General features: G+C 35.2%; 1 protein-coding gene and 1 long non-coding RNA gene across 4 annotated transcripts; one reads left to right on the top strand and one right to left on the bottom strand.

Annotated features, from left to right (window-relative positions):
* On the bottom strand, window positions 1-21,422 carry LOC114719737 (PH-interacting protein). 3 transcript variants are annotated; one of them, XM_028905257.1, is made up of 26 exons: window positions 21,326-21,422; window positions 21,152-21,216; window positions 20,862-20,970; window positions 19,278-19,625; window positions 18,960-19,114; window positions 18,560-18,796; window positions 17,399-17,508; window positions 17,224-17,301; window positions 17,009-17,115; window positions 15,906-16,000; window positions 15,709-15,824; window positions 9,513-9,616; window positions 9,358-9,435; window positions 9,142-9,220; window positions 8,800-8,968; window positions 7,646-7,716; window positions 6,158-6,238; window positions 6,003-6,073; window positions 4,716-4,812; window positions 4,572-4,631; window positions 3,915-3,969; window positions 3,396-3,796; window positions 1,453-3,309; window positions 750-1,322; window positions 588-646; window positions 1-511 (listed from the first exon to the last, which is right to left on the bottom strand). In XM_028905257.1, the coding sequence occupies exons 4-26, from the start codon at window positions 19,619-19,621 to the stop codon at window positions 316-318; spliced, it is 5,193 nt and encodes a 1,730-aa protein (XP_028761090.1). In that variant the 5' UTR covers window positions 19,622-19,625; window positions 20,862-20,970; window positions 21,152-21,216; window positions 21,326-21,422; the 3' UTR covers window positions 1-315. The 3 variants fall into 3 exon arrangements, with proteins under 3 accessions (XP_028761090.1, XP_028761092.1, XP_028761091.1); XM_028905259.1 differs by lacking the exon at window positions 20,862-20,970; XM_028905258.1 differs by lacking the exons at window positions 21,152-21,216; window positions 21,326-21,422 and having other exon boundaries at window positions 20,862-20,984.
* On the top strand, window positions 9,289-26,827 carry LOC114719738 (uncharacterized). Its single transcript, XR_003737930.1, has 3 exons — window positions 9,289-9,299; window positions 15,405-15,407; window positions 26,438-26,827. It is a non-coding gene; the product is annotated as an uncharacterized LOC114719738 (long non-coding RNA).

Genomic DNA, 26,827 nt, shown 5'->3' with positions numbered 1-26,827 from the left:
TGGAAATAAGGACCAGAATTTCCTCATGTTAATTTTTTCATTTGTAATCAATGATGTTTCTGTACAACAATGAATTTCGCTGCAGAAATTTTCCCCAGCAAACTGCTACTTTTTCCTCATGTTGCTCCCTATCTCTACCACCAGAGAATTCCGCCAATGCTAGAAAAAAAATTGAAAAAGAAAAAGGGGAAAAGAAAAAAAAAAAACTAATCCGAAGGTACCATAAATAATCTATCTACAAAAATACATGCAGGAAATGAACAGCTGGGCCTGCTTCAGCCTCAATGCTGGTCAACCTCCGTCGCAACCTAAGGGCTATAGAGATGAAAATGTCCGTGTAAACCATTCTGATAGGCGCCTTATTTTTGCTGAGAGCTCTGCATCCTTTTCAAAGAAAGAAGAAGCATTAGACAGAAGAACTGTCACATCATGCTCAAGTGCCTCTAAAGTCCGGTAGTAATTGTTCTCCAACCTTGAGTGTATCAACTCAAGGGTGAGAGGAACAGGAAACCTGCAATTTTTCCAGAGATGTTTGAGTAAAAATGTTGATAAACTAAGTCTGGTTTTAAAAGGTAAGATGAATATACCTGTTTATAAATTTTGACTTATTTGAAACTTTGTTCAGTTCTCGAACCCCATATCGATCCTAGATATTCATAACAAAAAGGAAAAAACAAAAAGATGAATACTTGCATTCTTGCATCCCAGAAGTATCCAAACCCTAGCATAAAGAACTTTAAACCCAGTACCTGATCTCTGTGGCCTGACTGCAGCAATTTTTCAAAGGCAGATAAAAGCCTACTTCGCCTTGAATCATCAATATGAGGTTGTTCCCATTCAGTATCAGCATCAAAGAGCTCCCAAGGGCTATGTAAATGTGTTTCCATGGGGTCATTCTTGTATCGAATGCTATACCTCTCCCATGGACTGTCGGGAAATTCAGAAGACTTGGGCTTAACACACAGAATACGACCATCCCACCAACTCCCATCAAAGTCACCCTCATTTTTCCACCAAACCCTACATTTATCCCTGTGTGTCCAATTTCTTGCCATTGCAGCATCAAACCTAGTTCTTTCAACAAGAAAATCTGGAAAACCAGTCACTTCAGGTAGGGACAACTTAAAAGATTTGCCAGCCACGCTTGAAGCAGGATCTACAAACTGAAGGGTCATTTTGCAGCAGCTATCGCCAGACCCCGGGACTGTAGAGTACTCAAGGCTTTGAACTCTGCAGTATTCTACAGCTCTTACTTGTCCCTTCAATGATATCCACGGGCCTGATTCTCTCGCACCACTATATTCTATATACTCCTGGTGCCCCTGTGAAATGAATATTTGCAAATGGTACATCACAATTAAAGCTCATAAAACTGTCAAAAGCAGAAATCCGACTGTATTTATTCTAAAGATAAAGCTATCAAAGGCAAGAGTTATAATATAAATGACTAACCTGTCTCAGATATACAACTTCATCTGCCTGTTGGGGGATATATCTGCACCCTTCCTCATGTGTTGACAACAATAACCACGATCCTTTAGTTGTTGACTGAGATGCCTTTTTTCTAATTGGAGGACTACTCTCATGGATGTGATGATAACTAACCCTCCGATTCCTGGTGGATCTCAATCCAACTGTGATTTTTGAACTAGAACCTTGCTCTTCTGTTGGTTGTCCTCTGTTTGAGGAACCATTCTGGGGACTTCTAATAGTACAATATTCATGAACTTGATGATTTTTGAAATTATTCAATCCATTTTTTGGGTCAGAAGTAGCTGGTTCCACATCTAAGGACCAAGCCGTATGAGCTGGTTCATTTGTTCCATTGTTGCGGTCCACTTCCAGATTGAGATTAACATTACTCCCATTTGAAGCAGATTCTCCAGGGCCACTACCATCACCTGCATTAGTCATAGCCCTATTCGATCTTGATCTTCTATAAACAGCTTTATACATTTTATCTCTATGTGCCTGGGGCTCTAGTGAATCATGTGATGTAAAATTTTTGCCAATCTGTGCATTTATCTCTTGACCTCCATTATCTCCTTGGTTTGATTTTGCTATACCGCTGTCATCTGCAGCCAAAACTACATCCGGTTCCTCGTTCAAATCATTTACTGTTGAACCAGAGCAACCACTCCTTGGCACTAAAGATTTTGTTTCATTCTTCGCTGGACTTCCAAGGTCCCTTGAACTCCTTTTAGATCTTACCTTTGTTGAAACGGATGGAAAACCAATATATGGTTCCGGGAGATGATCAGGCCCACTGCTGCGGTTGATAGAACCAACAGTTGTATGATGAGCATCCATGCCAGATGTTAGAGCTTCATCTTTATCCCTGTAATTGCTAGAAGCTAAGGGCCAGTTTTCATTCTCAGAAGTATTATGAGGCTCTGAGGCAGTCGCAACACAATTCTCATTGATTACAGTCAAATTATCCATCTTTTCCTCATCTTTTTGGATTTCCAAAGGAGGGGACAGCATACTAAAATCCTTGTCCTCTTTCTCATGATCATTGACAAAATTTTGTTTATCATTGAGACAAATAATAGATCTGGCATTTGCATCTGATGACGCACCTCCCACTCTTGAACACCTAGACGTACGAGCCCTAACCATTCCCCATCGAATTTTTCCTTTCATATAGCCATCAAACAAGTCTACGGTATCTTCTATATGATCTAAGTTAACTTGACCCCTTTCAATTTTATGATGATTTACGCTGCCAGAATTATACACAAGATCCTTGGAACATGATCGGTCACTATTAACATCAGTAGCTTGCTGAGCAGACTTTGATGATGAGGCAACCAACTCAGCTTGATTGTCAAACTTATGCTCAGTGGTCTCAAGCACAGATTTAGAATCTCGAACTGGGAACTTAAGAACCAATCTCCTCCTGTTCACTGCATTAGGACGAGTCTCAATAAGTTCATCTGATTTCATGTCCTCAGATACGTCCATTGATACCTCCTTCCCCTTCAAATATCTTTGCTGATCATTATGCAAATCTCTACCAGACTCATCACTTTCAGACTCTAGCAATGATGATTCACTACCTGAAAAATCACCATCAAAACTATCTTCTTCTCCATCGGTTGATGTACCTGTAATTTTAGAAAATAAATGCAGAGCATTGCGTGCAGCAGCTCTTCGAGGCCTTGAAGATTTTGATTTAGATGATCTCCTACTTGATGCTTTTCGGCCACTTTTTCCTTTCCTGCTTCGATTGTTCCTCAAGGCATTATCATCACACTCATCCAAATTCCTCCTTTTCACACGTCTCCCAGAAGAAGTCATAATCTCAGTCTGAAGAAAAGAAAATGAGAGTAATTCAAAATAATTGCGATGTTAATAAAGAACAGTAAATCAAAATTCTCTTCCCAGATACTTACTTCAGTCTTCTGTTTTTTCCTTTTTAATCTACGGTTGCCATCCATGTGAGTCCCCTCCCCCTCACTATCATCTATAGTGCAAACTGGATCACCAGAGGCATTGGAACTTGAACATTCTTTCTCGCCCCCAGAAGAGGAATCTTCTGTGACATTATACTCTGAATCCGTGTCATCACTATGCACTTCATTTTCCGGTTCCCAATCGATGGCATCTGCAAATTCAGGCAATGGTTCTGCTAGCATGTCCAAGTCCGCCAATGGAAACATCTGATATTCTGGGTCCAGACTAAAGTCAGGACCAACAGCAAGCCTCAGTGATGAAGGGCGCCACTCGATGCCTAAAGCTCCTAAACGTCTTCGCTGATATTCACTCTGATAGGGTTCAGGGTATGGTATCATAGCTGAAAATTTTGACAGCACGTGACCAACACATGTAAAAGTGAGAGGTAGAAGAAATATAGATAATATACTGCAAAGTATATACATATAAAGGAGAGAGCCAAGAAAAAAGATAGAAACCTGAATCACATAGCAGATCTTGCAAATTCCGTCGATATGGAACAAGCTGAGTTTCCTGAGAGAAATTTTACGTTTCGAAGCATGATACGTGATGTTGAATTAAAAACAAGCCATCATCAGGAAGGCTCCACAGAGAATCCAGTTAAGCAAAACAGTTAACACAAAAGCCTCCTTAGGTTTCTACCCAACATTCCTTTTAATGGATAAAACTCTATATAGCAATTTATCACTCAACAAAAAAACGCAGGAAAGTAAATGCTTCGTCTCAAAATGCATTTATAACATCTGTCAATTTGTACAAGAGTAAATAATTTACTAGACCTCATCTTCACACTCTCCCCAGTCATCACACAGCATGTTAGACTATGGATCATGTGTATATATATTGAGCTTATTATAACTCTGAGCCCATCACTCTAGGCCCAGCCCATGACTTTCCTAATAAAAGGAAGTGCCTTGTATTTTGAGACTCAAAAATTAGAAATGCAGTGCTTCCTTTGAGCACTTGTGCTTTTCCACCACTTTTTCGTCTTTAACTCCACTTCTCTTTCTTTCTTTCTTTCTTCTTCTTTTCATTCCCATTACTCAAGCCAGATAGACATTATAAGGTTATCCAAAGTGGAAAAGGGGAACATAAAGCACAATTAACCAACTGACCTGGTCAAGGACACCACCATGGGTATCTTGAATAAGGGGGCGATAATCACCAAGGAAGAACTGCCGATCATGTGTAGACGAAATTAGTACCAGAACAGAAACGATAGAAACAGGAAACGCATGTTAAGCTGTCAATGTATGTACCTGATCATATTGGGCATCATTTTGAGACTCACCCTGACCAGTGCTTAATATGTACAATTGACCAACATCATCTGAAAGTATAATTGATGTCCCATCTCTATGTTGCAAACAGAAATTTCAACCAAAAAAAAAAAAAAATCAATAATTTAGATATCAAATGAAAGGCATATAAACTGACTTTTGGTGTATATTCGCTTCTTAATGTTGATTGCTTGGTCCTCGATGTCTCAGACATCCATTTGTAATTTGTACCATCTAAAGCATTTACTTTGAGTTCATGAGTAACTACTTTTCTTTCTTTTTTTTTGGTGAACAGAGTAACTACTTTTCTGATCATAAAGAATTTAAGAACTTTCGTAATACTTAGGACTTTACTAAATCCCTTCACCACATATAAAGTTCCACAGATAAACACAACATGAGGTCAATCCTTAAGCTAAATGGTGTGTCAATTTATCATGTCTAAAGAAATTCTATATGACAATTAAAAGACACATAGAAAAGAACAGTAATACTTAATCAGAGGTTTGGGATTCAAGTGAGAGACATCATTAAGGAGCTGTTTGCCACACTAATACCTTAAAGTTTGGTATCAGATTCCCAGCTTCGGTATGAGTGTAATAATTGAAAGTTGCCAAAGAAAGCATACATTTAACATTCAATAAAATAATTTTAGATGTTAAAATTCAAGGATGTGGGATCCCTCGTTTTGAGATACCTGAAGAAATGGTATCGCTCTATGCATATTGATATCTTGAAAGCATATTCACATCTAAGCTAATGAGATGAAGATGAAGGCGCACCAAATAACTCAGTAGATGTCAAAACATACCAATTGTCAAGGACCATTTTAACACAAGATTAAATGGTTAAATGAAGTACCATAAGTAGTCCTTATACAATCTCTATTACACTTCCTCAAATGAAAACTCTTTAGATTTAATATGTGGATAAAGCAAGCCATTATACCTGGTAGAATTTAATTTTTATTAGAAGGAAGAGAAAGAGAAAGTCGAACTCTTGACCACTTTGTAATAGAAGCTTTAATACAATGTTAAAACCACTATTCAAGAGCTAGTGCAGCTCAGTGAAGGCCCACATATAGTTTTTTTTATTTATATTCTCTAACACTAGTACGTGATATAAGGGCAGGAAATTATAGCATTCTGAATACATAGACACTACAAAATAAGTATTAGCATAAAATAAAAATTATAATAATTAATTTTAAACAAGATAAGCATGGTTCACAATATGGTTCTATTATAGCACTATCAAGATACTTACGGGGAAAATTTTCCATCAACCAGCTTGAAACGCGACATCTCGTATATCCGAATAGGCTTGCCTTCCCATATCTTAAAGTCACATGATACGGAGATATTTAATAAAATATAAAGTTGCGTAAGAATCTACAAGAATAAAAGTAACTGTTGACTCACATCCCACACAATGGTTCTTCCATCATATCCAGCACTCATAGCTATCCGGGGATTGAATGGATGAACATCCAGAACATATGTCTAGCATCAGCAAAGCATCAAAGTAGAAAAGCAAATTAAATCAAGAGTAAAAATATTAAGAAATCATCAAATCTTTTCCATCCTCTAATTTGCTTAAAATCAAGAGAATAAATTTAGCAATTAATGAATATAAAACAAGATAGCAGTCAAATACACAGCTTAAAAGTGAATTAATATGCAATGAGTGCCTAAATCATCTAAAATTTGCTTGGGAGATGCACACCACTCGTTTCGATTAAACTGCGTCATTTTACCATGTGAAATCTCAGCCAATGATTCTGTTAAATCATTGTCTTCAGTTTCTCTTCTACCTCATGCTTCAACATCTGAAACCCAAATCTCAAAGTTCCCCTCTTCCATTTGAAACATACAGCAACATGCACCACCATTTCCACCACTTTCAATCAATTCAAAACTCAGCTCTGTCCATCACGCCCTTCATCTGCCAGATCTATCCTTGCTGTCATCTTTCTTCCAGATTCAGACAAGGCCAGTAACACCTTGTGCTTGAAAATGGTTATGAAAATTTGGATCCAAGAAGTTAAACTGATTGATGACTCAGGTATTCTTCCAAGAAGCCAACAAGGTATATACCATTTTGCATGGGTCTTACAGATTCAGTTGCTTTCAGAAATATTGCACTTCGATTCTTTCAAGATTCAATGCCTTATCAGTATTTCTAGTGTTTTGATTTGATTAGGTTTGGCTTATTAATGCATATAAAGCAACTCTAAAGTCTGAATATCAATATTACAAGGAACAGGAAACCAAAAATATGATTAATTTCTGACACAACAAACTCAATTTATTTAATGAAGAATAAGTCAGCCTCACTGAATAATTTATTTAGAAAACAAATGTTATTTTCTGATTGGAATTGCTTTTCCTAAGTTAGACAAAGTATATTGGCAAAACAAGAGCAATGGACAGGGAAGAAAAATGTTGTAACATGAAATTTGTATGTGAACCTTACATTTCTATAATCTAAGTTAAACAAGTCCTGTCATATGATAGTGTTTGATTTTGGAAGTCCCAAGTTGTTTTCTATCAGAGTATTAATTAATTATTGAATTAGTTGAAACACAGCATTGAATGGAAAAGCGTGGAGTGCATCTCCTTTGAAAAATGTAGAGGATTTAAATCTACAATACAGATGCAAGGGCAAAAAGATAACATTATGAATTTGGAAATATCACCTCAATAAAGCCCCTCTTTCAACCTAGCATACCCGTATTATAAGCATTCAATGGAAATTGCTTAGTAGCTTAAACTTGAAGTTCAACTAATGCATTAACATAATATGGCCCAGTCAAACAACTAGGGCAAGAATTTACAGACGTTTGAAGACCAAAAGATTGGTGCCAACAACAGTGTCAGATCCATGGCAACTGTAATCTAAGCACTTACGGATTCAGTATGTCCAGTCAAGGAGTGCACTAAGCTGCCATCAGAAGCATTCCAAACACAAATTCTGCAATCTGCAAATACATGTTGTAATCAGACTATTACCTCCAATGACACAACGAGAATAAAAATGACCGTCATCTAACATATAAATAAGAGTGCTATGATTACAAATTAAGGCATCATGGATGAAATGACTATTTAATAACGTTAACAGGAAAATAATTCATACATTGCCATTATATTACATGCATAAAATAAAAGTTTAAAGGAAAACGACTATATTTAACCTGCTGTAAATGTGGCTTACCCAAAATGAACTAACCGATAAGTATACATGAAAATTAAGGCCACATTACTTGCATTATGTGATCTTTATGACAGAAGCCCTCTACTATAAACAGAAAATTAAAGAACAAATATCATGAGCCAGCCAACCCCAAAAAAAAAAAAAAAAAAAAAGAATCTAATGATGTTAACAAAATAAATGACATTTTAATTGAATGGTGAGACAGCAATGTTTGATATCAATTTTAGTGGGGAAAACTCCTAGCGTAACAAAGCAAAGATAAAGGTCAACTGGCTAAATGCACGAAAGACAAAAGAAATATTGGAGTCTTCTGAAGCATGTGGTTTGGAGTTTGCAGAACTCATTAAAGATATTATTAGACAGAATCAAGAAGCAACAGACATGAAGAGCCTCAGGAGATACAATTCTAGCTAATCTTATAGAATATTTTGCTGTTAAGATTTAACTTAATTGTTCTGATATCATACGTTGATTTTAGGAGATATGATTACCAGTGGTTATCTATTTCATTACCTCCTAAAATCTCTTAGATTTATGGAATTGAGTAGCAGACTTGTTGCTACCCTAAATCCTATAAGACTTGTAGCAGACCCTGGCCAATCCTTTAAGGTTTTTTCCGACCATTCAGGAATATGACATACAGCAATCATCCTCCATCCTCTCTCATTAAGTAAAATGATTACCTTTTTTCCAGTTAAATACTTCCTAACAAAAGAACCGTATCATCCAAGGTCACCAGTACAGGGAAAACTTAAAGAAACAGAATGATCACAATAAGACATAAAGAAAGATAGCGAGAAAGTATGGATTGAGGAGAAAAAGACAAGAGAAAGAAACAAGAACTTACCCATGATAGCTGCCAGAACAAAACGGTTGTCTAGGCTCCAAATAATCATATTTACACCACGTGGAGTTGGTAATATTCGCTGACGAGGACCCCCTCTCTGAGGTTGAGGAGGCATTGGAGGTGGTGGAACCCTAAGATGATATGCCCGTGTCCATCGACAAGTTTTCCCCTAAATTTATTCAATACAAGTCCAATGAAAAAGGGGAATCTTGTTAAACATCAGATAAACAAATTAGTATTTGTATTTTGTTATAAAGGGCGCAAGACAACTCTCACTTAAAAAAAAAAAAAAAAAACCTACTAGAAAGCAATACTTGAAGAACACATTTGATGACTACTTACATGTGACTTGCGAGATTTGGAAATCCATATAATAGCACTCCCATCACGAGAGCATGTAACTATATTGTCATGATTGAACCTGGAATATCATATTGGCTCTTAGATGTTAGATATGCTAAATATTACCAAATATTTGGCGTTAAAGAAATTTCTTAAAGGTAGCCAGGGGCTAGAGCATTAATCAATCTACTTTTATTACAAGTTATAGAAACTCACCAGGAATTCTTAAATTTGGGAATATTATCCTCTCTGCAAGTGTCTGCCGTGGAGAATCGAGAAGCAACTGCACATCCACTGCAAAGAATGGTGTGAGAGAATGAGCATGAAGACATTCCTTTGCCACAGTTTACAATACCCTTACACATGCTAACCTGAATTGGACATAATTAACATCATTTTCGTGCCCTGATAACACATCTATCTCATAATTTGGTTGGTCAGAATCATCCGGGCTTGGTTTACAGGCATTCCATACCTGCAAAACATTCAATATTTAGTTTCAAATATTTGAATGTGAAGATGAAAATTAGCTGTTCTAAAATTCAGACAACATTATCTCTTGTTACAGCTAGATCATCTCTCAAACTGAAAGAGATCCAAAACTCCTTAAAGGTAATTTCAGAGTAACTGAGACAACTGTACTGTTTTCTACATGCAATCAACTATTAACCTGTTGAAACATTGATTATCATTTGACCAGTAAAGTCAAAGGCACGCGCCCCAGTGCCTTAGGCACCAAGCCTCAACACCTCTTGCTATTTGGGGCAAGGGACTTTGATCCAAGTGCTCACTTCAGGAAGCTAATAGACACAGTTTATTTCATATAGATGTACAGCCTTAAAGCCCAACCAATAACCCATAACTATCAGGTTTTATATTTTAAGCATAGGAAAAACACAAATCCCAGCCTCTTAAAACAGCATATTGTTCATTAAATTAAAAAAAAAAAAATTTATTATTAGGGTTATTAGACATCACTTTAAAATAAGTATTCGGTGACCTGAACAGCTGATTGTTTTATATGATTATTATGCTCAAATGGTCAATCCTTGTATCAAATGTTATCACCATAGTTCATACTTGTTTTCTATTCATATTGTCAGTAAAGATTGGGCCATGGGCCCCAAAACCCCAACCCTAATTAGTGTTGCGGCCTAAAACCCTAATTAGGGTTAGTTATTGCAATTTAAGTTTCAGATGTAATCTAGGATTTAGGGATATTATTCTGTTTTATCATTCAAACCTGTATCTTTTTCATTTTTCTAGGATTTCGGCCTATCCCTAAGATTTCAGCCTTCTACCCTCATCAAGATGAGGCTGCTGTAACCTATTTATGTTCCATTGCTTCATTCGAATAAAATCAATTCAGAACCATAAGAGTTCTTCATGGTATCAGAGCATCATGATTAGATTTGGTATGGGCTTGCCTCATGAAGGCCAAATAAACCCTACTAGTTTGGCGACCAATGTGACCAGTAACCCTAGTGCATCGGAGAACCATCCTTCCTCTATTACCATTCATTGCCTCAATGGCGAGAATTACCTACAATGGGCGGCTAGTGTGCGGTTGTTTGTCATGGGTAGAGGCAAATATGGATACCTTACTGGAGCTGCAAAACAACTGACAACCACAGATGAAAAATATGCAAATTGGGAAGTTGAAAACTCAATGGTGCAATCGTGGCTTATTAACTCTATGACTACAGAAATCAGTGCACACTTCTCTTTCTTTCCAACAGCACGAGAAGTATGGGATGCAGCCAAAGATATGCTTGCTGCTGTTAAAAACAATGCTGCCATCATTGAAATTGAACGATTTTTACATGATTTCAAGAAAGGCAACCTTTCAGTGACTCAGCACTACACTGAATTAGTTGTCAGATGGCAGCAACTTGATTCTTATGAGGCACATGCTTGGAAGTGTGTTGGTGATGCTGCAATATATACAAAAATTAAAGAAAAAAGGGTTTTCAAATTTCTTCTTGGATTAGATGCATCCTTTGAAGAAGTTCGTGGGAGAATAATGGGACTTGAAGAACTGCCCTCTCTCTATGAAGTCTTTTTCATTGTGAGAAGTGAAGAAAGCAGAAAGGAATTGGTGAACAGTGACAATTCCAATGACAAGCCTACTGAATGCCCTAATTTCCAAAGGCTCAACTCATGATGACAATAAGAAACAGAATAGCTGGTGTGATTATTACAAAAAGAAAGGTCACACAAGAGAGATTTGTTGGAAGCTGAATGGAAAACCTCCAAAGAGAGGAAAGCAATAAGGCCGAGGATATGCAGGATCTATTGAAGGGAAAAGAGAATTAGATTTCACCAAAGAAGAATTAGATCTACCTAGAAGATTCCGAGAGAAACATGATTCTCAAGAGAGTACAATTGCAGCTGGGTATATAGCCCACACAAGTAAAACAATACTAGCTCTTAAAACTGAAGTGCATCATAGAAGATTGTGGATTGTGGATTCCGGAGCTATTGACCATATGACTGGAGTTTCAATTGTTGACAGATATAAAGCCTTGTCCTTTTAATATATTTGTAAAAGTGGCAGATGGGAAAGCCTTGGAAGTCAAGGGACTAGGAACAGCATATATAACACCTGAAATTGTTTTGTATAATGTTTTCTATACCCCTGGTTTAAAATGCAGCTTGTTATCTGTGAAAACTATAACTCACAGTCAGAAACGTGGTGTTTATTTCACGTCTACTGAATGTTATTTTCAGGATCTGGAGAGAAGGAAGATGATTGGCACTGCTAAGATTCTAGAAGATCTCTACTGTTTAGAGGTGCAAGATGGTTCGCTGAAATCTTATTTCAAATGCTGTGAAGTTTTCTTTATCATTATCACTAGATGTGAAAATAAAGAGGCATTGTTATGGCACTGTAGACCAGGTCATCCCAGTTTTCATCACATGTCAAAGCTATTTCCTTATCTTATGAATAAAAGTGATAACTTTTTCATTTGTGATATTTGTCAATGTGCAAAACAAATCAAAGCAACCTACCAACCCCAGTCTCATCAATTTTCAAAACCTTTTCATCTAATTCATAGTGACATTTGGGGACCTACTCAAATTCCCTCCTTATCCCACGTTAAATGGTTTGTTACTTTTATTGATGATCACACTCCCCTCACATGAGTGTTCCTTATGAAAGAAAAATCTTATTTGCCTTCTATTTTTATCAAATTTCACAAGATGATTGAAACACAATTTCAGACCCAAATCTTAACTCCTCGCAGTGATAATGGCTGAGAATATCTAAGCCAACACCTCTTAAATTATCTCCAAGACCATGGCATAGTTCACCAAACCAACTGTGTTAATACCCCTCAACAGAATGGAACAGCAGAACGCAAAAACAGACACATCTTAGAAGTCACTCGAGCCCTCATGTTCACTCACACTATTCCCAAACAATATTGGGGAGAAACTGTCCTCACAGCCGTGCATCTTATTAATAGACTACCCTCTAAAACCCTCAACTTTAAGACACCAATGGACCTTCTTACACAAACCTACCCAAACACTTTACTGGCCAACAATCTTCCTTTGAAAGTTTTTGGATGCTTAGCCTATGTCTATCACAAAGGAGGCAAACTTGAAACCCAAGCCATTAAATTTCTATTTTTAGGATATGCACCATCACAAAAGGGCCACTAGTGCTACTCTCCCTCACTTCACAAATACTTTGTTACCATGGATGTTAAATTTGTTGTGGATCAAGCCTATTATACTAATTCTCCCATTCATAGGGAGAACATGGGGGAATGGGAGCCTTTGCACCTTGATTAGTCTAATATTACACCAGAACCCAATACTATCGAACCTGAACCTAATCCTAACTTTACAGATTCACTCGAACCTGACCCAAGCTCCCCACATCTTGAAATCACAAGCCTCACTGAACCTAAATCTGTTTCCACTCCAGAATCTAACCCAGAATCACCATCCCCTCCATTTGAACCTAGAATAGTGCCTAACGACGCCTTGTCAAACAATATAATGGAGGAATTTGAGACTAAAACAGAGCATACTGAAGAGGAAGAAGTCACTTAAAACAGTAGGGATCTTCATGAGTCACGGCAGAGTCAAGACTCAACCCAATCTACAGTTCCTGATGATTTGGGCTAGCCAATTGCACTTAGAAAAGGGGTAAGACAATGTACCATACATCCTATTAGTCATTTTGTTTCTTATGACAAGCTATCTACTTGTATAAAAAGTTTTGTGACTAAACTTGAAGAGGAGAAAGTTCCTTCCCATTTTGATGATGCCGTCAAAGATCCAAGGTGGAAAATTGCTATTGGGGAATAGCTCAAGACTCTAGAAAAGAATAAAACGTGGAGTATAGTTCAGATACCACCAGGAAAGAAAGTTGCAAGATGCAAGTGGGTCTTTACAATAAAATACAATTCAAATGGATCTATAAACAAGTTCAAAGCCAGACTTGTCACAAAAGGATTCTCCCAAACTCAAGGTATTGATTACCAAGAAACATTTGCACCAGTGACAAAATTGAACACCATTCGAATATTATTATCCCTAGCCGCCAACCTTGATTGGCCATTACACCAGCTAGATGTGAAAAATGCATTTCTAAATGGAGACCTTGAAGAAGAAGTTTATATGAGGATCCCTAAAGGGCTAGCAGAATATGAAAATCTCAATAAGGCTTGCATATAAGTCTCTTTATGGTCTCAAGCAATCCCCAAGAGCATGGTTTGATAGATTTACAAAGGTGGTGAAGAGTTGAGGTTATATTCAATGTCAATCTGATCATACACTGTTTGTCAAGCATTTAGGTATGAAAGTTGCTATTTTAATTGTATATGTTGATGATATTGTGATAACTGGAGATGATTTTAGAGAGATAGAAAGGTTGAAAAAGAGTCTAGCCACTACATTTGAGGTTAAAGACCTCGGACAGCTAAGGTACTTTTTTGGAATGGAAATTGCTAGATCAAAAGAAGGCATTTCTATCTCATAAAGAAAGTACACACTTGATTTGCTTAAGGAAAAACACATGCTTGGAGCTAAACCTTCACCAATTCCTATGGATCTGTCTGTTAGCCTAGAATTCAAGAAGGATGGCGTGGCAGTTCCTGCAGAAAGGTACAAATGACTGGTGGGAAAACTTATTTACTTGTCTCATACTAGACCTAATATAAGTTATGTAGTGGGAGTGGTTAGCCAATTCTCGGCACAACCACAGGAACATCATATGGAAGCCATTTATACAATACTCAGGTACTTAAAGATGATACCAGGAAGAGGAATTTTCTTCAAAAAGGGAGCGTCAAATAATATAGTGGTATATATCGATGCAGATCATGGAAGAACACGTGTTGATAGAAGATCGACAGGGGCCCACTTTACCTTTGGTTGGGGGCAACCTTGCAACTTGGAGAAGCAAGAAACAAACCGCAGTCTCAAGAAACAGCGCAGAAGCTGAACTAAGAGCCTAGCTAACGGTGTTTGTGAAGGCATGTGGATTATCCGAGTATTAAGAGAACTTAAATTCACTATTGATGTGCCTATTAAACTATGGTGTGACAGCATGTCTGCAATTTAGATGATTCACAACCCAATTCATCATGACAGGATTAAACATGTGGACATTGATAGACACTTATAAAGGAGAAGATTGAATCAAATATTATTGATCTTTCACACATAAAAACCTCATTTCAAGTAGCTGATGTTCTTACAAAGCCCTTGGAACGATCCAAGTTTGAAAACTTCAGAGACAAGCTGGGCATGCTAGATATCTACTTGCCAACTTGAGGGGGAGTGTTAGTAAAGATTGGGCCATGGGCCTCAAAACCCTAACCCTAATTAGTGTTGCGGCCTAAAACCCTAATTAGGGTTAGTTATTGCAATTTAAGTTTCAGATGTAATCTAGGATTTAGGGATATTATTCTGTTTTATCATTCAAACCTGTATCTTTTTTATTTTCCTAGGATTTCGGCCTATCCCTAAGATTTCGGCCTTCTACCCTCATCTAGATGAGGCTGCTGTAACCTATTTATATTCCACTGCTTCATTCGAATATAATCAATTCAGAACCATAAGAGTTCTTCACATATATCATAGTTTTAGCTGTTATTCCTATTTTAGCGTCTTGCATCATTCTGCTGTTCTAATGCCTCTCACCTTGAGATGTTATAGGGCTGTAATGCTTTATGGGCACCTTTTGCGTTTAATTATCTTCCATTTGTAAAAGATAAAAAAACAAACCAAGCACCTAGATGAAGGATGTCAACAACCAGCAAAAACCCACCAATTTGTCAATAATGAATGGAGGTATGTAATTATAAATGAAGGGTGACCGCAGATTAAATAGTGTTCATTGATGGAGATGATGATTCCAGAGGAATACGAATTCCCTATACAAGGAACGAACAAGCCTCAACACAAAAGCAACTACTGATACAAGTGGAAGAATCCATCTCTACTTATAAAGTCATCATTCCTAAGACCACAAATACCAGAGGACTCAAATATAAGCAGAACTAAAAACAGAAGGAAAATCCTATGGAAAGAAAATTACATACATACCCTGGCAAGATTGTCAGAACTCCCAGTGACAAAGACAGTTCCACTAGCATTAAATGCACAACAAAAAATCTGATGGCTCTGTGGAAAATTACTTGAAGATGGGCCACTGCTCCTCCCTAAGCCAACAGATATCCCAAGTCAGTCATTCGAACCAGAGAGAAGTCAAAAAATTATAGAACGCAAAAGAACAAACTGACCAATAACAGAATCAGAAGGCCTTGGGACATATATTCGCGGATTTGATTGGGAATGCCTTGCATCCCAAATTCTACAAGTTCCATCGTCAGATGACCTGCAAGTTAAAAGAAACAAAGCACAAAAATTGATACACACAGAACCTTGAAGACCTAAAAAGAAGGATAAGGAATGCGTAAATTTTTAGCCTGATGATGCGATTAAAAATAATCCTTATATCATCATCTAACACGGTAAACTTCAAAACGCATTTAAAAATGAAAGCAAAACTCCATATCAGTCGATGGATTCCTTAATCTACAATTAGCAAATTACATCTCAAATAAAACTAATATAAATTATCAGTGACCTTTTGCAGAAATTTGCCTCAAGTATTTTCTGAACAGTTATATTGTAGGTCAGAAGGGAATGCAGAAACAAGTGGGGCACATGATCACAAGTTTGACATAATCAAAATATAGAAGAAAGCATGTCTTTTAGTAAATGCTTAGGGCTTGTTTGGATTACCGTTTACAAAAGTGAATTTCATCCTAACTAACTTTTGCAAACTAAAATTAGAATAAAAGTCAATTAGTGATAATGTAATTTATATTTGGATAGGATTTTATTAAAAAAGTCAAAAGCCAACGTTAAAGTTAGTTTGGATGATATATTGAAAATCAGTTTCCAACGGTTCAAATCTTTAAAAAAGCCAAGAGCCAAGAGCCAAAAAGCCAGAAAAAGTTACTTTAATTTAAAAGTGGCTTTTGGGCAAAAAGTCATTTGCCCTCAAAGCCATGCCAAACATCATTATCCAACTAGCCTTTGTTTTTTTCTTTTTTTGGTCCTAGGTGATTTAAGAGGCTTAGTAACGCCATCCCAAACATGCACTTAGAAACTGTCATACTTCTGGCCTGATATGTCAGTTCTGGTTTACAGTCTTCTTACTTAAAAAAAATTTATGATTCATAATTATCTTGCTGCATTCAACATTATAGAGGTTATTTGTAAAAATAGAATATTGTAATAAATAAATTGCTTATATATTAGCTAGCAAAAAAAAAAGGCTTATATATTAGACAACATAGTAAATTCATTTTCTTTCTTTGTTAATCCAATGACTTACGATAAAAGTTGGTACACAGCACTAGGTCTAGGACTAAATGCTATAGCAGTAACTGCTCCAGTATGACCACGCAAAACTGATATTGGTAGGCCATCAGGCAAGCGCCACTATGGAAACAAAAATCAACAACATATTAGGGTATCATGAAAGAGCCAAGGCAAAAATGAGAAGATAAGGAACACAAAAACTTGTTGTATGAGTCAAAGAGAGCTTACAACTCGTATGATACAGTCATTTGAAGAGGATGCAACTAAGGCATTGTTTGAACTGACAGCTAAGTCAGTGATATCCCCCTACCAAACACATCATAATTTAAATTTAACAGACGTTAAAGCAAATCAAATCTGGTCAAACAGGGGAAAACATATTTACTGCACAAAACAAACTCACATCATGTCCACGACAACTAGCCAAACAATATGCAGTTTCCATTGACCAAATTTTCACAAGTCGATCATCTGAACCCGTAATAACATACCTCCCAGACCGGTCAAATGTAGCTGCATGCATGTTAAGGCAAATCATCAGCTGCAAATCTAGGAGAAAAATAGCTTGCTCTCTTAAAGCACAGGAATTCAAGGAAGCAGCTACAGAAACAATAACTACAAGAAGACTTAACCATCCAAAAAAGTAGAATGTTTCTACTAAGAATACTATCCCAAAAAATTATTAGATGCTCTCAAATGAGATTTCATTCCAGGAGCATGTAACAATTCCTCACTAAATCTTTGTCGTTCAGAGCAGACAATAACAAAAATTTGAAGAAACTGTTGCCCAAAGAAAAAGGAGAGAAGAAATGGAAACGTTCTTCATGGCTTTTCTAGACATATAGGAAGAAGCCAAAAAAATTGTTTATTCAATATGAAGGCATTAGTGAAACAACCAAAGCAATAAAGCTTTTGATGATCAGAACAATGTTTCTGACAGCAACGCATAAAAACAGATTCATCAAATATCTTGCAGAGCTCAGAACAAACCAATAAACAAGCAAAGGAATGTGTCACAAGGACACTCATACTCTCTCATTGATATACAAAAACTGGAAATTTTTATGTTTCATTTAAAATTGGGCTTTCTAAGGCCTTCAGTCTATACAAGTCAAATCCCACTTCCAAACAACGACAAAAATCAGGAATTATATGTAGACCTTTTACAATTCAGATAACCATAAAATGTTATTTAAATTAATAAAAAACCATATCTTTGGAACACTACTTTGAGTTGTGACAAAAATTCCTTGTTTTCAATAGCTTTTGTCTATTTTCTAACATTCACACCCAATCAAATACAATCCATACTTTTGAGAAGGGGTGGAAAACAAAAAAATCAGTTGCCAAATATAAATTACAGCTGGATTAAGAAGACGACAAGAAACGTATGCTCAAACCAAAATACCTGCAGGAAAAAAAGAGAGAAAAGAGCAAGGGATAGGTGCATTCCTCCCTCTTGAAATGTACAAGAACTATTAATTAATACAATGGGTCTAAACATTGAGAATCATAGAGATACCTACCACAAAGTTTAACTTAGGTATCAAATAGAATAACCTACCACAATACACAGCATTACGGTGCCCTCTCATCCTCTTTATATTTTGCATCTTTTGTACCATGGTCGAAGGTTTTGCAATGGCATAGCACGCAGCACGTATAGATGGTGCACGATGGTGCCTAGTGAAACCACCACCAATTTCCCTTAAACGAAGTCCTTGGACCTGATTGGCTTTCATATGAGGCCAGCGCATGTAAGGTCGCTGTCGTTTGACTTCATTTGTTTTGTCCTTCTCATCTGAAGCAAAGAAATATTTTCAATTGAAGGCAACATTAACAGTGCAAGACATTTTTGTTCTCAAGTGGATAACCAATAAATTTGCAGATCAGAACAAGAATTTTATGAATGAATAAGGTAAATATGACGTCAATCAAAGGTGAAGCGAGTAAAGGTCCCCTACCACTCAGAAGTGAAAAGGAACCCGTTCCAAGAAGGGTAGGTACATCAGCTGCATTAGGAGCACTTCCACGACTCATGCCAAATGATGGGGATGTTGCCCTTGATATCAATTGCTTCAAAAGCTTTACCAAGTGATCCTTTTCAATGTGAGGATACCTAAATAATAATTTCTGACATCAATGACAAGGTCATATAGGAAAGGGAAATAGTCACATGAAACACATTTATTGCATTCTCAGTTTTCACCAGTAATGACGTAAAAGAAAAAGACACAAGTACCAGACTGATGAGCGCATGAATGAGAAAATGGACGAACTACCTGTCCACCAACTGATTGTAACTTAAAGGGAATGATAGACCATTATCATCTTCATCTCCGCTAGGCATCCCACTCCTTGAATACCAAGCATGATACCTTCTAGGTAAGAGTTGATGCTCAAGAAGCTCATTCCATAATTGAACACAAGTTCTATGACATGGCCCGGAAGAAAGAAAATGCATAATGAGAAAATAAACTTCTCGAAGGTCAACGTCCACATCCACAGCATGATTCCGACTTGCCACCTCCAGCTGACCCTTCTCACGCAGCTTACTGGTAAAAGTCAAACGTTTCATATTCACAGTGGGTGCATCACCAGATGGAGGATATTTCTGGAGAGCCATATTCCTGTAAAGCATCAAAGGAACAAATAATCCATCCATCATACAAATCGTTCCAGAACTAAAAAAACAAGCTACACTTAGCCAATGCCAGACAATATGGTTCTGATCCTGTACATAAAGAAAAGATTGCATAATGAACTACTTTTTCACGAAAATCATCTTTAAAAATTGAAAATTATAATAAAAAAAACTGTCATCCTATCATTTTGGCCATCTCATCCGCCAGCACTCCAAAATTAATTTTATCAAAGAATGAGGAAATTGAGGGTGAAGCCTGAAACCTTAAAAGCACCACATGCTTGTCTTAGAGAGTAGGTGCCAATTAGCTTTAATTATCAATATGGTATTTCTCTTTAATTAAGTCTAGCATTGTTAAAACAAGATGATATCCCCAGACCACAAGTTTTAAGCAGACATCTTCAAATTCATTAGCTCAGAAGTCTTAATAAAAATTTGGGAAATGAGATAAAGCCAAAAAAAGGGGGCCACAAAAAAGCAGGCACTAAAACCAACTCTGTCATATTTTTGACAGACGGAACCAGGCACAAAATGATGAAACAATTAGCAATCAATCTGTAATTTCCTAGCATTCAAAATGATTTTCTGTCCTGGAAAAGGTGCAAGGGAATGCCATGGATCCAACAAAAGCCAATCCCAGCAAGAGAAAGCAATAATCGCTTATGGGTTACAAGAGCTTTCAACCCATGAAGAGACACAAGCTATGCCAACTGAGACAGCTAGGCGCACTTTTTTGCTTAAATCAAATCAACTACTTTGTTCCCCCTCGTCAAAAAAGCAATTGAGTAATTGATCTCATCTTCTGCCAGATAAGTGAAAATCGAAAGAAGGCCCAGACAAAAATTTGATTAGATAAAATGTGTTAACTGCAGTTGAGTCAATTTTTCACGCTTAAGAATGAAACTGAGTAACTCATCTCATCTTGACAAAATAGTTTTACAATTTAGTATCCAAAATTATAGTTTCACCTGCAGAAGAAAGCAACAAAATAATCCCTAAGTAGATTTTGCAAGCGTTTTAAACAGTGGACTACATGCAATAAATGTCATTGCATTTGGTCAAATGCATTGACCAAATGAAAGTAAACAGAATAATAAAAAAACTATATAAAGTTTTTTAAATCATGATTTGATGCTATAATAATTAATAACTCTCTATGAAGAAAATCAAATCCTCTTAACCACCCGAAAAAATAAAGATCCAGAAAATAAAGCACTAAAACCTTAGAAATTAGTGACAGATTTAGCCCGACAAGCAGTCTACAATACTCCATGAACTCTCCTCAAAGCTTCTGAAACCCCGACCCTCATCAGAATCCATGACACATTCCTCTGTAGCATTGGAGAAAACCCTAAATTCAATGTCTTCGAGCTTTGGAGGGAGGAAAAGGTGAAGAACACAAATGGCCACAGAAACGAATAACAGAAATTCAACAAATGCCCAAAACAATTGCAATTCCTTGAAAGGCGAAAATTCCAAATTGAAAAGGGTCACTTTCTTTCTAATAACTACCGTCAATGGTGTTGACTTTGCATAGCAATAACTGGGTTGCGGCTGGTTCTCGTATCTTCGGCTTCCTGGATTGCAAGAAAGGAATGGGGCATCAAGAAGTCGAAATTTCGCAGTATTGGGAATAAAAAAGATTACTACTTCCAATAAATGAAGTGCGAATCACGCTCAAATTACTAATTTAGATTCTAGAAGGGAGCTCTTCGCGTCTCTTTGGGCTCTCCTCTATGGTTCTTCAGTGCACAGGAGGGAGAGAATGGAGAGAGAGACAAATACCCAGAGAACGAGCGAAGAGATTGAACGAAGCGTTTTAAATCTTTTCGGTACATCCACACTTTCCTGTGCAAGAGCTAGCAAAGAAAATATGCCAAAAATTAATCGAATTAAAATTAAAATAATCATTGAAAATAAGAGCTTGACGCGGTGATCCACGCGCGAGCGGAACCGTGCGAATTCTAAGGCCTGCAGGATATTTCGAAACGACGTCGCAGTGTGCGCGGACCATACGTTTTTGTGACTATTGGTGGTACGTGTACCCTAATCTTCCCCAAACGCAATTTTGCTGCGCTTGCTCTCTGGGGACTTTCTTTTCAACAAATTTAATTTCCAATTTTATAATTTTTATTTTATAAATATTTTAAGACTCTATTTGTTTTACATTTTAAAGAAAAATCATCACTATAGAGCTAATTTTTCATGCCTCCTAGTTTCAAACAGAAGGTTTCTAAACTTCATATATTAGTATTTTTTTTTATTGTTTCAAATATAAAATAATATTTCTCGTATTTGATACATCTCATACAACTTTTTATATATTTTTTTGGCCAATACTTTCTATATATTTTAAAATAAACGATTTCTGCAGAGCATATATTATGTTGGAGTGATATTTATTCTAACTACAAAGAAAAAATATATCATGATTTTATTTCAATTAAAGGTTAATGATATAAATATGGGGAAAGATACGTATAACTCTAAGGCCAGTAAAAGTGAAAAGAAAGTAACGGTTCCGATTAAAAAAAAAAATTACTGTAAAAGGAAGATACGGAAATCTTTCCTTTTTAATTTAAATAAATCAAATAAAAGTGAAACAGTAGCAGGTTGACCTGGTGGCGTTTCCAAAATCAGTTACATAACTAACTTCAAAAGAATTCCCCCAAACAAAAAAAAAAAGCCCTCATAATTCATAAATTGTGTTCCCGGCAAAATGGAGGCTGCCTATGCCTATGAGACAATGATAGTACAAAGTTTTCCATTGCAGAAGATAACGACAAAACTTCCATTCTTTTTAGTTTTTATCAAATATTATGCACGTTGTTCAAAACTAGCTTATGTGATTATAATGTTAAGGGTTGATAATTTTTTCCTAATGTGGCAAAAAAAAAAATTTATGACTTATTTTTATAATTAACAATTGATCATTTTATTTAATGTAAGTATAGCTTAAATCTAATTTCTCATGACTTTATGATCCAATGACACTGAATATTTTTTTAAATCTTTCTTAAATGTGAGGTTATGAGTCTAACCATTAATAAATACTATTTCCGGTGCTAATTATAAGAATTAATTGACTAATTTAAGGAGATTAAGAAAATAAGTTAAGTTAGTTATTTGTAATAAATATGTGTTTTCTTTTCTAAAATATCCTTACTAATTAAGTGTATTGGTTAGAACTATTATTATTAAAAAGACTATCTTGAAAAAAATATATAAATATGAGAGATAGAGCATATTGATGTCTTATTTTTAGAACCAAAATAAAAATCAAACGATGTCTTATATTAAGGACAGGAAGTAGTATGATGGATGACTGTGTTTCTTTTAATAGGTGAAGGGTGAAAAATAATAGTCCGCATCCAATTTATAAATGAAATAAATATTAATATATTGGAGCTACTAAGTAAAATATCAATATAAGTAGGTATCAGTATCAAATAATTTTCATGTGCTTTTGACCTTGATTTGATTCAAACCAAACCATTTTAAATTAAACATAAAGTATCTTAAAAGATATAATTACCTGGCGGATTTACACATGATTTAGGGTGTTTGAATTAATAATAGGAAAAATATATTTTAAATGAAATTTATTTATAATTATGGTATTGAGAATAGATTTGGTTGTAGGCTGTACTAGATTTATAAAATTAACCTGGGTATAATTGAAAAAATAGAAATTGAAAAGTCAAAACGATGGGCTTATTTGTTTTTGTTCTTTGTTTTCTTATTCTCAAAACAATTTTATAAAATTTTTTAAGAACAAGTTTTTGAAACCAAAAACAAAAAAATTATAAAATTTATTTGGAAAATAATTTTTTAAAAATCATATTTGAACAAAAAATAAAAAAATTACACTTTGACAAGTGATAATTATCACCAGTAGTGATAAAAAGTAAGTAGTAGAGCAGACAAAAAGAAGATTTCTTCAATTTTTTAAAACAAAAAACAAAAAAAAAACATGTAAATTTTTTTTTAGTTTTTCAGTTTTTAAAACACATATTATTGTTTTTTTTTGTTTTTTTAAAACAATCAACTAAAAATAAATTGCTAAAAAAAATTTTGTATTTTTGTTTTTAAAAACAAAAAATTATTTTTAAAACAAGAAATCAAACAGACCGTATGTTTTTTTGGAACAAAAAATCCAAACACTTCTTATACATGTCAAACATCAAAATCAGTTATAATTAGACTTTTTGGCCCAAAAAAATTATAGCTAGACTTGGATTGCGGACCTGATCTAGCAATTGGATTTGGGCCTAACGAGTTTAATATAACCAAAATGATTTAGCAATTGGGCCCATATACTTAATGGAACCGAAATTACAAGTTATTTGATGAGGATATTGGTATTGGTACCCAAAATATGGGGATATTGAATTTTTCAAAAAATTTATTCTGCAGGAACCTCATTTATCAATTTTCCTTTTTGGCCAAAAATAAATAAATTTTTCTTTGTTTCAGTGCTAAATATCTGTAACCATTGAAGCTTTTTCTAAATGTGGATTCTGCAGTGGGTTAGGTAAGTTCTTTATTTTCCAAATTAACCACGATGCACACCGAAAAAGTATTTGCAGCGCAAAGAAAAAGGTTTTTTTTTCTTAATATAAGTCACCTAATTAAATTTATTATATGAATGTACAATTTTATCATTAATTTATTATTTCGTAAAGGTATATCCAGTACTTCGACTTTTTTTTTTTCTCAGGTGCATTCTTTTTATGAAGTATCTAACACCTGATTTTTTTTCTTTTTTTTGGTGTGCATCCAGTTATTTTTTAGTTACATCCACACCCTGGATGATATCTTCCTCTTATGTATTCACTTTTCTATTTTCAGATTTCTATAAGCCTTACTATAATAAATTCCAAAATAAAGGTCTCAATAACAGTATTAAAATTGTTAGGTTTCCATAATATTGACTTATTATTGTTAAATTTCTATTAAAAAAAGTTAACTTAAGGGGAATCTGGTGAAACTTAGCTTCTATCAATAAGGACCTAAACTTGAGTAGGTATACTAGTTATTTTTAATGAGCACAACTCTTCTTCAATTGTATGCAAAATATCTACATCTTTTTTGACTGTCTATGTAACATACTTTTAATTATGTGCAAATGACTTTGGTTTTAAAAATATTTTTGCACATTGTCAAAAATAGTCTGCACAAATTTAAATTTAAATTAGTTAATAATATCATGTCTTATGATTATTACAAAAAAATAATCTTATGTATAAGATATAGGCAAAATCGATAATAACATAAAATTTATAACAAATTGCACTATTTATAATTTATTTGTCATATAAACTCATTCCTAAAATAGTGTATAACATGGTTTTGTACAATACATACATGAGAATTATTCAATAGGTGGAGCATTATTACAAACTTTATAAATTGTTTATGCTTCTAGAAACAATAACAACTGTCACACAAAAAAAATTGTACATAAAAAAATAAAAACTAAATACTACCTCATGTTCTTAATATAACAATTAGATAACTAACTTGTAAATATTAAGAAAATTAGTTAAGTTAGTTATTTATAATAAATGAATGTTATCTTTCCTAAAATGTCCTTATTAACCATGTGTATTAGAATAAAAATAATTTAACATGCATATATTCACTATGAGAATCATCTTGAGAAAAAATTAGAGACGAAATGAGTTAGGATCTTATATTAAAATCAAATCAAATATACAACTATCTCTTATATGCATATACTCCTCCGGTTCTAATTATAAACCCAATTGACTTATTGAGGATTAAGGAATAGTTAAGTTTGTTATTTATAATAAATAAGTGTTGTCATTCCTAAAATATCCTTACTAATTAAGTATATTGGCTAAACTATCATTATTAAAGATTATCTTAGGAAAAAATGCATAAATATAAGAGACAAAATGGATTGGTCTTATAATTAGGACCAAATAAAGTCAAATTGGGTCTTATAATAAGGACCGGAGGATATTTAAGCCGGAAGTAGTATTAATTATACACACAGTGGGAATTAGTACTTATATATATAAATATATATATATATATATATATATATTTCCTCACTCCTAGATAAGATGGCTTTGTACAATACTCTTAAAGATAAACAAGATTTTTTCTGTACTTCATATTTAAGATTTTTTTTGTACTCCACAGTGAGAATTAGTACTCATCAAGCAAAGGGCATATATCCAACATATCATGTTTTATATATTCAATCTCCTTTTTTCAGACGAAGATGCTCTTGTTTGAAAGCTACTTCTAGTGCAAGAGGAGGATTAACTCAGATATATTCCGGCCTGAACTACTCCATTAGTGTAAAGGAACGAACCTGATTCTGATTTCCACGTGGAAATGTAGAAGGGACTGTATATATATCTGATAGAGAGAAAGAAAAGGAAAATTATTCCAACCTCCAAGTAGGGCAGACACGTTGGTCCAAGCTTCCCTTTGAAGCTTATATGACTACACCTATAAAAGGCTTGTCTTCTTCTGCTTCCTGTATAACAAAGATCTAGAGCAACACAAAAATCATCGAAAGGCAAAAAGAACAACCTAGTTTCAGTCGTCTCTCTCGATCAGACCATATTATAGAATTCTGTGCGAGTAATTTTCTGCATAAGCCATGACTGATCAGCAGAAGAAACTGGAATCTCTGGTTGGTGTTGGAGTTCAACAACATCATCAGGAGGATCAAACTCAGAAGGCTGCAGCTGCAGCAGCACAAGCGGGTTCGTTCCCTATTCCTCTTCCTGGAAGGAACCGCGCTTATTATCCTGTCAGAAATAGCTATTATGGCGGCCAAAGGAAGCTCGGTCTCACCAGCCAAACAGCTCACACCTGAGTCTGTTAAAGCGCTACAAGTATCTTCAACTTTGATGCATAGGTATACACATGCATGATCATATATAGATGTAGAGAGAGAGAGAGATATGTGTTTCTCCTATTATATTGTACTGTTTTATGAAATGCAGTGAGGGTGTGATATACTGTTAGAATAAGATCCAGCTAGGTTTTTTAGAGACTGTATATCTGTGTGTTTTGTAACTTATTTCTACGAGGTCCCCCCCCCCCAAAAAAAAGTTCTCTCCCTCTCACTCGCAGACGATAGTAAAGTTAAATTAAATATTTGTCTTTTAAGCTATTGCCTTGTATCTTGATGTAAATTCGGTA

Source organism: Neltuma alba, unplaced genomic scaffold, assembly GCF_004799145.2.
Source record: "Neltuma alba isolate B1F8T4 unplaced genomic scaffold, ASM479914v2 tig00011941_pilon, whole genome shotgun sequence".
NCBI lineage: Eukaryota > Viridiplantae > Streptophyta > Magnoliopsida > Fabales > Fabaceae > Neltuma > Neltuma alba.
Note: the sequence above shows the minus strand (reverse complement) of the source record. Positions and strands in the feature narration are given on the sequence as shown.

Bases quoted from the DNA above. Each gene is read 5' to 3' on its own strand.
- LOC114719737 (XM_028905257.1), bottom strand. From the start codon at position 19,621: ATGGCTCTCCAGAAATATCCTCCATCTGGTGATGCACCCACTGTGAAT. The intron at 17,509-18,559 runs GTAGGTTATTCT...ACATGCATGCAG, and splicing joins CCGTAATGCTGTGTATTGTG to CTACATTTGACCGGTCTGGG. The intron at 1,323-1,452 runs GTTAGTCATTTA...TTCATTTCACAG, and splicing joins AAGTTGTATATCTGAGACAG to GGGCACCAGGAGTATATAGA.